We start from the raw sequence: 14,906 nt of genomic DNA, 5'->3' as shown, positions 1-14,906 counted from the left end.
TATATCTTACCTAATAAAAATATTAAACCTGCTTCGGTGCTACTGAAAAGGAGCTTTGCCCTCTGCTGTTACCAACCATGTAGCATTAATGTTCAGTTCTTTTTATAAGGTTTTTAGTTTTCTGAAAAGAAAACTGCTCCGTTCTCCGTCCGCACTTTTCTGTTCGCCCCCTCAGATCTTGTAAGATTACTGAGGGTTAGAGGCCTGCAAATTGGCATGTTAATCATCCACCCCAAATACATCAATCATACCAAATTGCAGCCCTCTAGCCTTAGCAGTTTTTATTTTATTTAAGGTTAGTAACTGCATCGTTCTGTCATAACGCAGGCCACCACGGCCGGGCTGAGAGTTTCATGGCCGCAGCTCATAACAGTATTATACCGGAGACCACCAAAAGATAGATCTGTTTTCGGTGGCCTTGATTATACGCTGTACAGTAAACTCGATTGCGCCGAAGAGACTTCGGCGTAATTTTTACTTGTTTTTTTATTAAATTTAAGTACAAAATACGCTGTATATTACATACGTGAACCATCTATCTTCGATAGATAGGCTATTCGACACGATTGAACTCGTGTCTTCCTTGTACAGTAGAGGCGCTGCAATGCGATTCGCAACGTTATATGAAGTGACAAATCCACTCTTCTCACAGGGTACTTAATAAAATTATGTACTCTGTGTTTATATATATATATATATATATATATATATATATATATATATATATATATATATATATATATATATATATATATATATATATGTATATATATATATATATATAATATATATATATATATATATATATATCATCATTTGTATCTTGTACTTTGTGAATGTGAATTCTGTGAAGGCTAACAATTAACACTTAAGTTCTATAGGCAACACCCTGGAATCTGTACAAGTCAAAAATAGGAAACTGTGCAAGGTGATTTAAGGTCACCATTCGGACTGATCTTTGCTGAACTTACCAATCTCCTTCGTTATGCTTCGGTAATTTCCTCTTTTCATCTGACTTCATCCCGCAACTGTCTTTTGATCATCATTCCTCTTCCTCGTCTGTTGGTCGAAAGAGTTCTTTATATCTGCATATATATATATAGTATATACACACACACATACATATATATATATATTGTATGTGTATGTGCGCATATATATATATATTGTATATATATATATATATATATATATATATATAAATATATATATATATATATATATATATATATATATATATATATTTTAATATATATTCATTTATTTATTCTTATATGTATGATTCGTTCCGATTAAGGCCAACTCATAAGTCACCTTCTATCGTAACACATGTAACATGACCGTTTAAACCACATTCCTCGAACACCTGTCCCCAATTCATAAAAAAAAAGTATATTTATTGTGGTACAGAGAATGGGCTGTGGAAATGATGGAGTGCTTACGTGCAGGCCGGTATTATACGTGGCCTGCCCGTGTTAAGAAATTAAAACCGGGGGGAGTACTATAGACTGACATTTCCTGGGATTACTACACTCGATAGTCAAGTAGTACTTAGTGTAGATATCTTTCTATGGACCCTGCCTTCTGCTTTAGATCTCCCTTCTTTCTTATGTCAAATTACCAATTGCTCCTTTTTTTATCATTCTTTTGTTCTTTTTACTCCAGGTATTTACGAACTAATTTTCTTAAATGCATTAAGTCTATACCAGGCTGGTAACAATGCCAGCATATCCTTGCTGATATAGGTATTTACTCCAAACGCAAATACTTCATTACATTTTATTTTATTTTAAAGGACAAAGATTTCACCGTTAAGCGTTAGATTTGATGACAACGAAAAACGAAATACTTAAAAGTCCCAACCCACTGTGATATCATTATCAAGATTAAGGTTCTTTTCACCACCGCCATTCCTACTACTGTTAATACTACTCTTAGTCCTCTGTGATAACTAAAGAAAAATTTATAGTTTCATGAGCAATAGTCCAATGGTGCGAGAGGGAATCGGTTACTTGATGGTCGGGGGGGTGTCTGTTATTATCGTTATTTTCATTTATGTCGGTGCCCTTTAGATAGTTGGGTAAAATGTTCATCCTGTGGATAGCTTTATATATATTTTTTTTTCTGTAAAGTTGTCAGGGAATGATTAGGTATGCAGTGTCCGTAATTTCCTACATATTTTCCTTTATTTTGATCGATAAAATACTTTTATAGAATTGGTGTCAACTTCCTTTCTTTTTGCAGGTTTCATTAGATCGTCATGTTGGCGGTCATGTCAGGGGTCAAGAGGGAAAGGCCCCCATCCCCATCATCCCCACCAGGAGCCCATCACCCGGCGTCAACCCCTACAACCACTCCGCCCACGCCTCCTTCCCCCTCCCACCTAGCGCATGAAGCCCACGAACCACTCAATTTCTCTCGGCCGAAACCCCCCGTTTCTCCAGACTTGCCCCCACCCCCGACCAGCCTCCACGCCCGTTTGGGTCTTGAAATGGCAAGGGCTGGAATTGGGGCCGGTCACGGCGGGCGCCTTGGTCTCTTGGGAGCACATCACGGGCGATTAGGAGGCCTGGTCCCTCCGCTGCTCCCGGCGTCCTCCCTCTTTCCCCATCTGAACTTCGGTTTACAGGACGAGGGCGAAGACAGAGGGCTGAAACGGCCTCTGGAGGACGATTTCGAAGGGCCGCACCACCATCCGCTGGACTTGGCTTCACTGGAAGGCCATCCTCGAGGACCCATTCGGCTGGAGCCGCCCCACCTGGAAGAACCAAGAAGGAAACAGAGGCGTTATAGAACCACTTTCACGACGTATCAGCTGGAGGAAATGGAGAAGGTCTTCCTTAAGACTCAGTACCCGGATGTGGTCACGAGGTGAGTTACTATTTTTTTTTTTTTAGGGCTTCAGTCTTATGCAATTCGCATTCCACGGTAACAGGTGGTTCCCGATATTCAAAAAGTCATGGACATAAATCTTGATTAAATTTATCAGTAACCTGAATTCCCCTCAGGCAAACATACTTAAATTAAGGCCTACGAATTTACTGTGAGAATCAGAGTCAGAAAAAAATCGTGTAATTTAAAATGTGTATGTTTTCTGGATCGGTGTGTAATTTCATTGCCCTCCGCATATAACACATGTGAAATTGAGAGGTGCTGAACAAGCACTTACACCCATTATTTTTGAGTCAACTGTTATAAGCAGAATTCTAGTGAGGAAAATCATATGATAGTATTAACTGTATTTATAAATCTGTTTCTAATGATAGTATTTCTGGAAATCAGTGATATTCCACCAGATATAAGTTTGCTTATAATAGCTACAGTGACCTCTAAACTTCTCGACTTCCTCACACAGAGGTTAGAGCGAATATGCACTGCTAAGTTATTAAAGCTTTTGTTTTTTTATTTTGCAACTTAAATTAAATTAATGAAGCGTTTGTCCTAAATATGAATCCGGTACCAAACCAGTTCCTCTAGTCTCCCAACAAGTTGTTAGTTTTTCCTTTTAATAAGTGATTGTGGTTTTTTCCACCTTCCTGAAGAAAATCTCTTAAAACCCGACCATTTAGGAGTACTTTTTCTAAACCTAGTTGCTTTCTGGGAATAAATTCGCTCACATGCCGAAAGAGGAAAATATATAGGGCGGAACATGGCAAATGTAACGCAGTTAGTTATTAGAGGCAAAATAACTAAAACGCTTGCAAAACATTCTTCATGATTGATATCACTGTAAAGAAAACTAAAATCCGTGGTGAATAACCTTGAAGATAACATAAGAAAATAGAGAAACAAAAACTGTCCATTATACAAAGCACTAATTCGCCAGCTGTGAAGAATGGCGATATAAGCCATAAAATAGGAGCACTTCGTCCATAGATGCTTATCGCCAGGTGTTATTGGGGCAGGTGTGTTTTTGCATAATGTGTGATTCCATTTTTCATTACTTAGATCTTTCTGTGTCCTTTATAACCGCCGAAATTCGGTAATGTGTGTAGACAATTCATGTGCACTATACAGGCTCACGCATGCCTAATATTTAATTATATTTTTGTGTATAATAAGCTTCTGTTAACGAGGCCGGTCTGTCTTTTTCCGTCTTTTTTTCGTGCCTGGGCTAGAAAAGGCTTTGCGTTGCCCGTTCCATTGTCCTTCGAGTTTAAAACTGTTAAAGAGTTGGCAGTAGAAAAGAACTGATTGGTTAAAACCGGCTTGGTTCTTAGTAGTCGAAACCATTCGGCCAATCGTAAAAGAACTTGTTGGTAGAGATTTAGAGATATTGATTAGTAGTCGAAACCATTCGGCCAATCGTAAAAGAACTTGTTGGTAGAGATTTAGAGATATTGAATAACTATGTAAAAGTTTTGGAAAGTATATGGGTTTCCGATAACTAATGATTCCGAGTTCGAGAGGAAAAAAAACGATTAGCTAAAAGCACTTTGGCATTTACGTAGATGGGATATTTATACCATTCTGGTATTGATAATTAACTTTATTACAACTAATCAACTTCGCGTCTCATGATTTATCCTAGTATGGGCGAAGAGTTCGTAAAGAAAAGATAATTCCTTATTTTTTGCCAAATTAGTGAACTATGAGCTGTTGTTTATGCATGCAGATGCATACACATACGCAGAAACCTAATGTACAGTATATTATCAGGGCAGAGTGAAATTAAGTTATAATTTAATGTAGACGTGGTTCAGTGAAAAATTTAATTGGGAAATTTGTAATAGATTAAAGTGAGATCCTTTAATTTGACTTTCACCACAAACAGTTTGATGCGGGATGCTTATATCTTACACAAACTAATCTTTATATTATTATCGAAGGAAACTAACGCTGACTCAACAACAGAACTGCTGTGGAAGAGCTAATAGTATCAGCTCGGAATCAATTCCTCTCAATCCATCAGGTTACCGTTCAAAATTGGCTGTCCACAAATGTTTTGTACCTGGCGCTGCAGTCACGCGAGGTAATTCGATGTAGTACCTTTCCGTGATCAACAAGTGGGGGTAAAAAAAGAATGGTTAACGATATGATTCACCTCTAGCAATGACACCGGAACGTACTTGTAGATCAACTAAACTACTGTCGAGAACTAAACCGCTGATTGGCGACCATTCCTGATGTTTTAAAATATCTAAATCAGACAACAGTGATTTGGCGATATAGTAGCCAGTATTATTATTACTATATTAATATAACGTAGTTAAACCAGACCGCTCAGTCACTTTCGGGGACTTTATAGGATTGACGAGAAAGATATGTGCTTAAATTATGGCGAACCCCGGGAGGAAATAGTGTTGTATTATCTAGAGCTGGCCATTCAATGCACACGGTAGGCTATACAACCGCCCACCCACAGAGCATCGTTTGAGAGAAAGAGCCATTAAGTGCAGAAAGGCAGGGATCGAATACAGAAATTTAATGATAATAAAGATGTCATAGGTATTATCAGAAGGGTACATTCCGAAACCAGGACTCTCAGGAAACGAGGATTGGGTATCTAGTACCTTCTTACAAACGGTGGAATTAGCCTTGTTAGGATCTTCATTTTGTTTATTATGTGCTTATATTTAAAGACGGCAGGAATTCAGTATGGAAAAAAATACTCTTGGCTGAAGGTAACCATTGTGTAGCTAGTCAGTAATATGCAAAACTTTCAAGTGTCGTTTCTGGAACGGTGCTTGATGAAATTAGTTTCTTCGTCAGTGCACTTACAGACAACTTACATACTGCACACACAGACACTGCACACACGTTACACACATATGCATACACACACACACATATATATATATATACATATATATATATATATATATATATTATATATATATATATATATATATATATATATATATATATATATATATTATATTATATATATATATATATATGTACATATATATACATACTGTATATGTGTGTAACCTGTGTATGTATGCATAAGCATACGTACATACATGTATTTAATGTATGGAAGTATGATCTGGAGCTCTGTTTCTATGTAAGCCCGTGCGCGTTTGAGTGTCCTTGTGTATTTTCTTTGTGTGAGTAATCTGGTAATCCTGTATTAGGCAATATTGACCCGATTTTTATGAACGTCCTTCTAGTTACAAGGACCCACTTGTTATCGAAATGTTATTTGCTTTGATTTTCAGAGAGAGAAAGAGAGCAAAAAAATAACAAATTTTCTGCGTCCCTTTTTTTTTTACTGGTGTCCTTCAATATAACACCCTGTCATTCTTAAGTAAGATTCCGACATATGTCATATTTTATCACTGTCGACGAAGCCTTACCATAAATGAGTTTTAGGAGATATATATACGTACATACACACAAAAACACACACACAAATATATATATATATATATATATATATATATATATATATATATATATATATATATATATATATATATATATATATATATATATACATACATACATTTCATACATACAAGATAAACATACATACATATATAGGTATGCATTTCTGTGAAGAGAAACCTTATACCAGACCTGCATTTGCTTACTTCTTAAATTCAAGATTCTGACGGAAAGAAGACTGGATCCAAACATTCCGAGGGACTTGTTTCATTGAGGGAAAGAAAATCAGTATTAGTTAACTCATCAGACGTCTTGGGGTTTAGTTGCCTTGCGTAACCCTTAAGAATTTGTTAAAAGCCCAGAGCAATCATCTAATGCAAAAGCAAGTGTAAAACCTCACTAGCAATCGAGAATGTGTCGTGTCGTAGACCTTGATTATTGTCAACATTGTGTACCGAAACCGCATCGATAACTTTGCAGTCTCTTAAACAAACGTGTCAGGCGCAGTAAATCAATTCCATTGTTTGCGGCTGCGAAATCTGACACCCTTTGTGAATGGGTAAACCAAGATTTACCTACAGCGAGCAACCTATCATGGAGAACCGAAATTTATCATTGCGTTGTAAATGTCGATCGAGTCGTTCCGTAAACGCTCCAGTAAGTAAGTCCCTTTCTTCGCAGTGTCTGCCATTCGCGCTTGAACGACGAAACCCGCGGAAACAAACCCATCGGTGTTTATTTGCCCGAGTGAAAAATCGTCCCTTTATGCGATTCTTTTCGCGCGACAGGGATTAATTCGGTGAACGTGACGTTCTTTTGTAGTCAGTGACTCAGATCTTCCGAGTCTGTGCTTCAGCGGACTCGAAAAAGAAAATGGAAACGATTTTGAATTTACATATATATATTCCATTTGAACAAAACGGCGATTTTAAGCTGGATGCATTCGAATGAGGATGACGATGGGAAATCACGCATCAGAGCGTTCTTATTTCCATATGTTGTTTTTATTGTTTTTTTTATCATTAATTGAGCTTTTCAGTCGAGAAACATGCCAAGTGCCATTTTCAAAATATAATAAATTGAATTAAAATATACTTTGACCTAGGATGGCGCTTGGCATGTTTCTCGACTGATAGCCTCAATTCGTCATAAAATTCATTTATGTGTCATTAACAATTCCAACCTCAGAGTTAACATTGTCTCTTGAAATTTTATTAATAGGAATAAATATTAGTATCATTATTATTATTTGAAGGAAATAGACCTTTAAACAGGTAAAAACTTATTAGGTGATATTTATACAGGATCTTTTCTATTTTCCCTATAAGCGATTATAAGGAAAATAGACAAGATCCTGTATAAGATAAATTCGCATAATACAGCCATCCTTTTCAACAAGACCTATTATTATTATTATTATTATTATTATTATTATTATTATTATTATTATTATTATTATTATTATTATCCAAATAACTGGAGAATTAAGCTTTCTTCATCTCATGGCATACCAAACTATGAAATCCCCATTTTATAATTATTATTTACAGTATAAAAACAGCAAGTATGCTAGACCTTATTGTGTTACGCTTTAGCAGATTCCCACTATATATAACAGTAATAATAAAAAGTATTGTAATCATTGCGATCATTGTAACCGAAGCCCTATTACCTATTTCATTATAGCTCAGAGGAAACACATCCATCACATTTTGAAAATCCGAGATTGAAAGGTATCGCGGTTACGGTTCATCAATGTTACGGATTTGGATCAGCGATTGGACGACATAACGATACTAGCTTTTTTCATTCTTTTATAAGTTTGTTCACCATATACATCGGTTGCCTAGTGTGGCCGTTTATGTTTTATGTCACTGTTATGTGAATAAGCCTAAAGACGATTTATAAAAAATTTTATATATATATTATATTATATAGAGATATATATATATATATATATATATATATATATATATATATATGAATTGCATCTTCTTATTGTGTTGCCTAGTGGGGTGTTAGCTTTTACGGTGATGTTTTGTCTTCCTGACCGAACGACTGTTATATGAACAACACACACACGAAGACTCTGAAGACGATTTAGTAAAAAAATATATATATAATATATATATATATATATATATATATATATATATATTTATATATTTATATATATATAACAGTATATATATATATATATATATATATACAGGCATATAAGATATATGACAGGTATGTATAGTTTATTAGACAGCAGCATAAAATGTGCCAGTCAACTGTCATGGTGGAGATGGTTTGTTGTCGATTCTAAGTACAGAACCTGAATTCGACGGCAGAGTCGATATCAGGTAACATCTCTCTTGACAGCCGGATGATAAAATTTATGTTCTTTCGTTCCTCTAAACCAGGCCATGGCTCCAGTCCTGGCCTGCGCAGAAGCACTTATCGGTTATAAATTTCCTTTGTAAGGTGGTAATTCCATAGGTGTAGTGAATTGTTAGTAAACGATATTTGTGGCCTAATATCTGTAAATGTAAATGTCATGCGTCCCTGGGACATAGAGTTATATATATATATATATATATATATATATATATATATATATATATATATATATATATATATATATATATATATATATATATATATGTGTGTATATATTATTATGTGTATGTGTGTATACATTATATATATACATGTATATGTGTGTATATTATATAATATATGTGTGTATATATATAAATATATATATATATATATATATATATATATATATATAACATGTGTATATATAAAGTTTTTACATAAATGAATGAAAAAGAAGAATTAGGACATCGCACCGTAGATCGTTAGTGCTATGAAATTACCCAACCGATATCAAAAACTCACGTTATGACGTGGCCAGCTAAAAAGAGTACGTTTTGTGTTACCATGTCCTCCACGCGCTAGGTAATTGTGCCAAACACCTGTCTTTCTGATTGAATTACCTGCGCAGGTGTTACTGGGACGTAATGTTTTCTCTCGCTTGGCCCTTTTCGGCATCTGTCTTGTTGTTGCGATCCTGTTTATTGTATTTTGGCTTCGGTTAATTGTCTGCGTTCTTATAACCTCTGTTTCATAGACGGGACAACGACAGATCCAGTATTTTGAACTGATTTAAGAATGCTGGTAAAGAATGGCCGTGTTACCTTTGGTGGTAGCAGTGCCTTTATTTTGCGTTTTTGCTTCTGTTAAGATACTGAGAAGGAAGTTATTTTGTTAACCTAATTCAATAGAAATTTATCGCATTAGTGAAGATCTATCGAAACAAATTTGGCTTAATATTGTTTAGATACTAGACCCATACAATTTCCTTGGCACACAATACAACTCCTCGTCACTTCGGTTCTACATACGCTTACTCATACGCGTTATCCAGGAAATCAATACATGCAGACGTCCATATTATCCTCTTTGCAATACTTACATACATACATACACATACAAATACATATAATATACAATGTGTGACTTTGTGTTTAATTATTATATACACATCCTGGACACTTACCCATGCAAACACATGCACATTATCCTCAACATTCACACGTGCATGCTTATGTATCCTGTCTTTCACATGTTCCTCGTTATATAATGAGCTGCCTAGACCAGTCATCATTAACTCTCACTCAGAGAGGCCCATTTTCACCATTAGCATAGTACCTGCACACGTCCGTCTTCTATTCAACCCATGTAGGTCAGTCCCGATGCTTACACAAAATGGGTAATGGAAGTTGGCTAATGGAAATGGCTTTTAATATTCAGCATGGGAGTGTATTGATAGGATCACGTTGTATGAAAGGCTTTTGCATACCTAAATTATTGCTTCTCTTCCAATGCCTGCCATTATTAGTGGGACAGTCTGTTGTCTTTTATAAACGCGATTCTTATTCGTAGAGCTGCGGCTGAATCCATCACTGCCATGGAAAATGCAGGTGTCTCTACCTCAGCTGTATTAATTGCAATGGTAGTGCAGTTAAGAGTATCGATTAATCTTTTTCTTATATGTTATTACCGGTAACAAACCTGAAACCACAGACGCGAAGGCAACGGAGACTGTTATCATCAGCCAGGGACTCCTACGTCAGGAGTTTCGTCAGACTCCAATTAGGAAACCAGATCATTACTTCTGGCACGAACGATCAGCATTAGAAGCTCGGAAACAAAATTTTCATCTTCATATTTCCTTTGAACGGAAGGCTGGTGGTAATTTGTCTGTCACGGAGGTGCGTCTGTTATGTTTGCGATGAGAGAAACATTGGAGCTAATTGATTCTTGATCTACGCTTAATCAGTTCCATGTCAGCTTCGTCTCATCTGCTCATGTTTGTAAGTACTAATTTACCGCAGGGGGAGTAGTTAGTGTATATATTATTTTGAGAGAGAGAGAGAGAATATCTGATGCATATATGATGAATTGTTTCACTCCCGTGTGGTGTAAATTACCTAGTGGAGGCTCTCCCATTTCCAATCATGATAAGATGTCACTTTGAAGGAGGGATGATCACCACGCCTATTATTATTCCATTTCCTCTTTTCTCTCTTCTTCCTCGGCTACGACTCATGACAATCGACCAACAGGGAGGTTCCAAATTCACTGCTTTGCTCAACAGAGGCACAATAGGTATTTGGATAATTAACCTCTATTACATTCATCAGCGCCTGGGAATAATAAACTCATGGCTTGCTAAGGAGGTAAGACCTGCAGCATTTAGCCACGAGCAGAGAAATGGAAAGACAAGATGATTAGATATAAATGATAGCTAGGTACAGAGAATTCAGTCTAACAAGGATGAATAATTTGCTGTCCTGAAATAGGTTTCCAGTAGTCCCTATCAAAAAAAAAAAAACGACCATTCATCGAGGAAAAAGCACTTATGAAAATTTTCCTGAATAATAATTCTTACGTGTTCACTTGCAGAGATTTCATAAAAATTTGATGATCCATTCTTAATAGTTTTTCTAACATGGCCAGAGATCAGCAATAAATTTAGCTCCTGTTTTTCTAGGGTCCTTATTATCTAGGATGACTTTGAGATGCGAGAAGGAAGGATTGCTTGGTATGGTAGAAGGAAAGACTGAATCGGTCTGCCCCTCTCACTTTGCTTGTTTTGTAAATCACATTCCTCTTTCCCTCTGTAATTTACGTTGCTCTCTCTCTCTCTCTCCTTCTCTCTCGTAACGCTTGGAAAGTGAAGATTAAAAGCTCGGAAGGAAACAGAATTCTTTTTTATATTTTTTGCTCAATTAAATGAAATGGGCACCAATGCGCCAACGGCAGAGTAATATATTATATATATATATATATATATATATATATATATATATATATATATATATATATATATATATATATATATATATATATTATATATATATATATATATATATATATATATATATATATATATGTGTATGTATGTATGTATAACATGTATATGTATATATATATATATATATATATATATATATATATATATATATATATATATATATTATATATATATATATATATATATATATATATATATATAAAAGACAATAATGTTACAGAGTTGTGAACACGGTGATTAGAGGCTAGTATCAGAAACTTTAATACGAACCTGTTTGAATTAATTTTAGTGATAAATCTGTACCGGATGAAGGCACACTAACACAAGATGAAAGAGCACTCTACCTACCTTTTACTTCATCGAGATGGAAGAATTTCTGTTTTACTGGAAGCAATTTATGAGTCCGTTTTCCGTCGAGCTAACGAGTATTAAAACTTTTCCTTTACTCTGAGCCAAATGGCAACACCACTGTGACGGCAGAACACGAAATCTTTGCAGTGTGAACTTAATCAAGATCGCCTTATGGTAATCGTCTACGTGCAGAATCAAGCAGCGTGAGAAAATAGAGACATTTTCTTGACAGGCTCATTCAGAAGTATTTTGCTCTCTCTCTCTCTCTCTCTCTCTCTCTCTCTGATAACAGCATTCAGGAGCCATATTGGACGTCTGAGTTAAAACGAACATTGATTACACCCTCAAAATGGCGTTTCGGACCAGAGCTTTTAACTTTAGCCCTATGAGAAGCTCGACGTGACTTACCTCTCCGTGCGGCCGGCAAACGCCTCCATTATTTGCGCCACAGAATGAGCTGGCAAAAATTCGCTTCGAGTTATTTCTGGGAATAATTTGATCTTCCCGTTTCTATCGCTTCTTCTGTCTCCCGTCTCTGAATTGGGAATGCAGGAAATTTTTTTAAAAAATGGAAATAGCACGAATGTTTTTTATCTCAATTTTTCTTGACTGTGCTGTGAAAAGTTGGCCTCCCTGATTTAGAAAGTCTGTGACGTCATCGGAAGTTATCCATCCAATCATGCGTAATTGAGACTTCATAGTGAGCTGTGATTGGTGGAAGGGATAGTCACGTCAACTTATGGTGGCTGATTCCGCGGGAAGGGGAACTACACGCTTAGCGGAAGGTGATTGGTAGATTTCATTAAGGCGGAAAAAGTTCGTGATCCATCGAAACTTAGACGGTTTCAAAAATATGTTGAAGATTGTAACGTCAGGCTATCATGAACCAGCTCTGTCAGGGTGAACAGTTCTTCCTATACCGAATGAATTCCAAGGATTAGTAATCTGACTGTTGATTGAACTGTAGATGTTTTTTGAGGAGAGAAACAGACCCCAAAAATGAAAGTGAAGAAATTGACCTTGGTTTCCTACTGTCACTCAGCACCAAATTACAGTGCACAGTAATATATATATATATATATATATATATATATATATATATATATATATATATATATATATATATTAATATTATATATATATATATATATATATATATATATATATATATGTTGATTTAAATTCCATTCTGCCATGTTATGTATGTATGTACCTCCTCACTAGTTCATACTTTACATATTTATATATTTATATATTATATATTACATTTATATTATATATATATATATATATATATATATATATATATATATATATATATATATTATATGTATATATAATCACACAGATGTTTGATTTAAATACCATTCTGCATGTTATGTATGTATGTATGTACCTCCTCACTAGTTCACTTTATACGTAATATTCAGTTACAGTAAGTATGCATGTGTTTATGTGCACTTACATACGTAATGTTGTTTACTTAACCAGTTATTATTGGTGTCCCGTCTTTTAATCTGCCTGACCCTTGTTACGCAACCCTTCGCTGCCTTAATCCGTCAAGCATTACGGTCCGTTCATTGGCCTCATATCCCAACCTTCAGTCTACCGTCAGTCTTTATCTTTACCAGCTCTCATCATTATATACCATTCTTCTTTCTCGTCTTAGTCATTCTCGCTTACACGCTTCGATTAAATTTAAAATTTTATATATCAAATGTAAAATCCTTTACCATGAAAGTCTCTCCAAGACAGAGAATTTCACATTGATTTGCTTCTTGTCGTCCTTAAACCCCTGCCTGAAATGTTGTTATAGAATTCCTTTGTCCTGACAACAGTTTTTATCTATACGAGTATGTGCCTCTGTATGAATTTTATCACATCACAGGCATTAAGCTACAAACGTCCTTTAATATCCAATTCGCTCTACCTCGGAAATATTTTTTCATGTATGTTATCCGACGGGGAATTTTTTTATTTGGTAATAAGTTCGTCGTCTCGTGGGCTCGAACCACGGAAGACAAGAACTCAGGACTACAATGACGCGCATTAAACGACACGGCCATCAAGTCTACCCAATTGGTGTCGTCGGTGAATACAGTTTTGAATGCTACAAAAATAAAAATAGAAAAAAGAATTATTTCAGTTTTTATTGCCAAGAATTTTTTTAAACGCTGGAATTTTCGTCGGTACTCTTCAAAATTAACTAATCGAGTGTTATTCCATCGATTTTGCAAGAGAACATAACGTAATTTTTTTATATGTGTATCTGTGTACATGCATATGCGTAGCAGCATATGTTTTTATATCCATGAATGTGTGTGTTTGAAAAAATAAAACAAATGGCCAGATATCAAATAAAAATAGAGACGTAAGCATTGGGAAAACTGTGGGGTCGGCGAGACATTATTAGATTAGAGAGATTTGTTTGTTTGTGGGACAGTTAGAGCTAGAGGAATTTTACGGAAGATATGTAGCTATACTGTTTCCTGATAATGTTGGGAGTGGAGGGGTTTGATACGCAAAGTCATTACCCTTCCTCCACTTAGTTGGATGAAAGTGAGATGTTCTTAGCTGACAAGATTCTCGATATTGATGTCTGACATGAAATAATTTATTAGAGAAGAGTCTTGTGGCAGTGGTCAATAGAATATGTATACAGCAAGTACTCTTATATATTGTTGGGTAATCTCTACCACATATGTTTCACGATGTCCACGTTATTCCTCTTCACGCAAAGCATTCTGACGCCTTTTTCAGCTAGATTTCCTAGTGGTTGGTTGGTTATAGTGCGGAGTCCACACCAGTCCTTACGCTTCCTTTCACAGCTTACGACACTTACTTAGGTCAA

General features: G+C 35.6%; 1 protein-coding gene across 2 annotated transcripts in view; it reads left to right on the top strand.

The window, feature by feature from the left end:
* The window catches only part of LOC136834330 (homeobox protein aristaless-like), a 389,926-nt gene that overhangs the window by 361,006 nt on the left and 14,014 nt on the right, over positions 1-14,906 (top strand). For both annotated transcript variants that reach the window (XM_067096828.1, XM_067096827.1), the window contains exon 7: positions 2,245-2,871. In XM_067096828.1, coding sequence (XP_066952929.1) covers positions 2,261-2,871 — 611 coding nt within the window. In that variant the 5' untranslated portion in view covers positions 2,245-2,260. The remainder of the gene's footprint in view (positions 1-2,244; positions 2,872-14,906) is intronic.

The sequence above is a fragment of the Macrobrachium rosenbergii genome, chromosome 53, assembly GCF_040412425.1.
Source record: "Macrobrachium rosenbergii isolate ZJJX-2024 chromosome 53, ASM4041242v1, whole genome shotgun sequence".
Taxonomy (NCBI): domain Eukaryota; kingdom Metazoa; phylum Arthropoda; class Malacostraca; order Decapoda; family Palaemonidae; genus Macrobrachium; species Macrobrachium rosenbergii.
The sequence above is the reverse complement of the archived record's forward strand: the minus strand, read 5'-3'. Positions and strand labels throughout refer to the sequence as shown.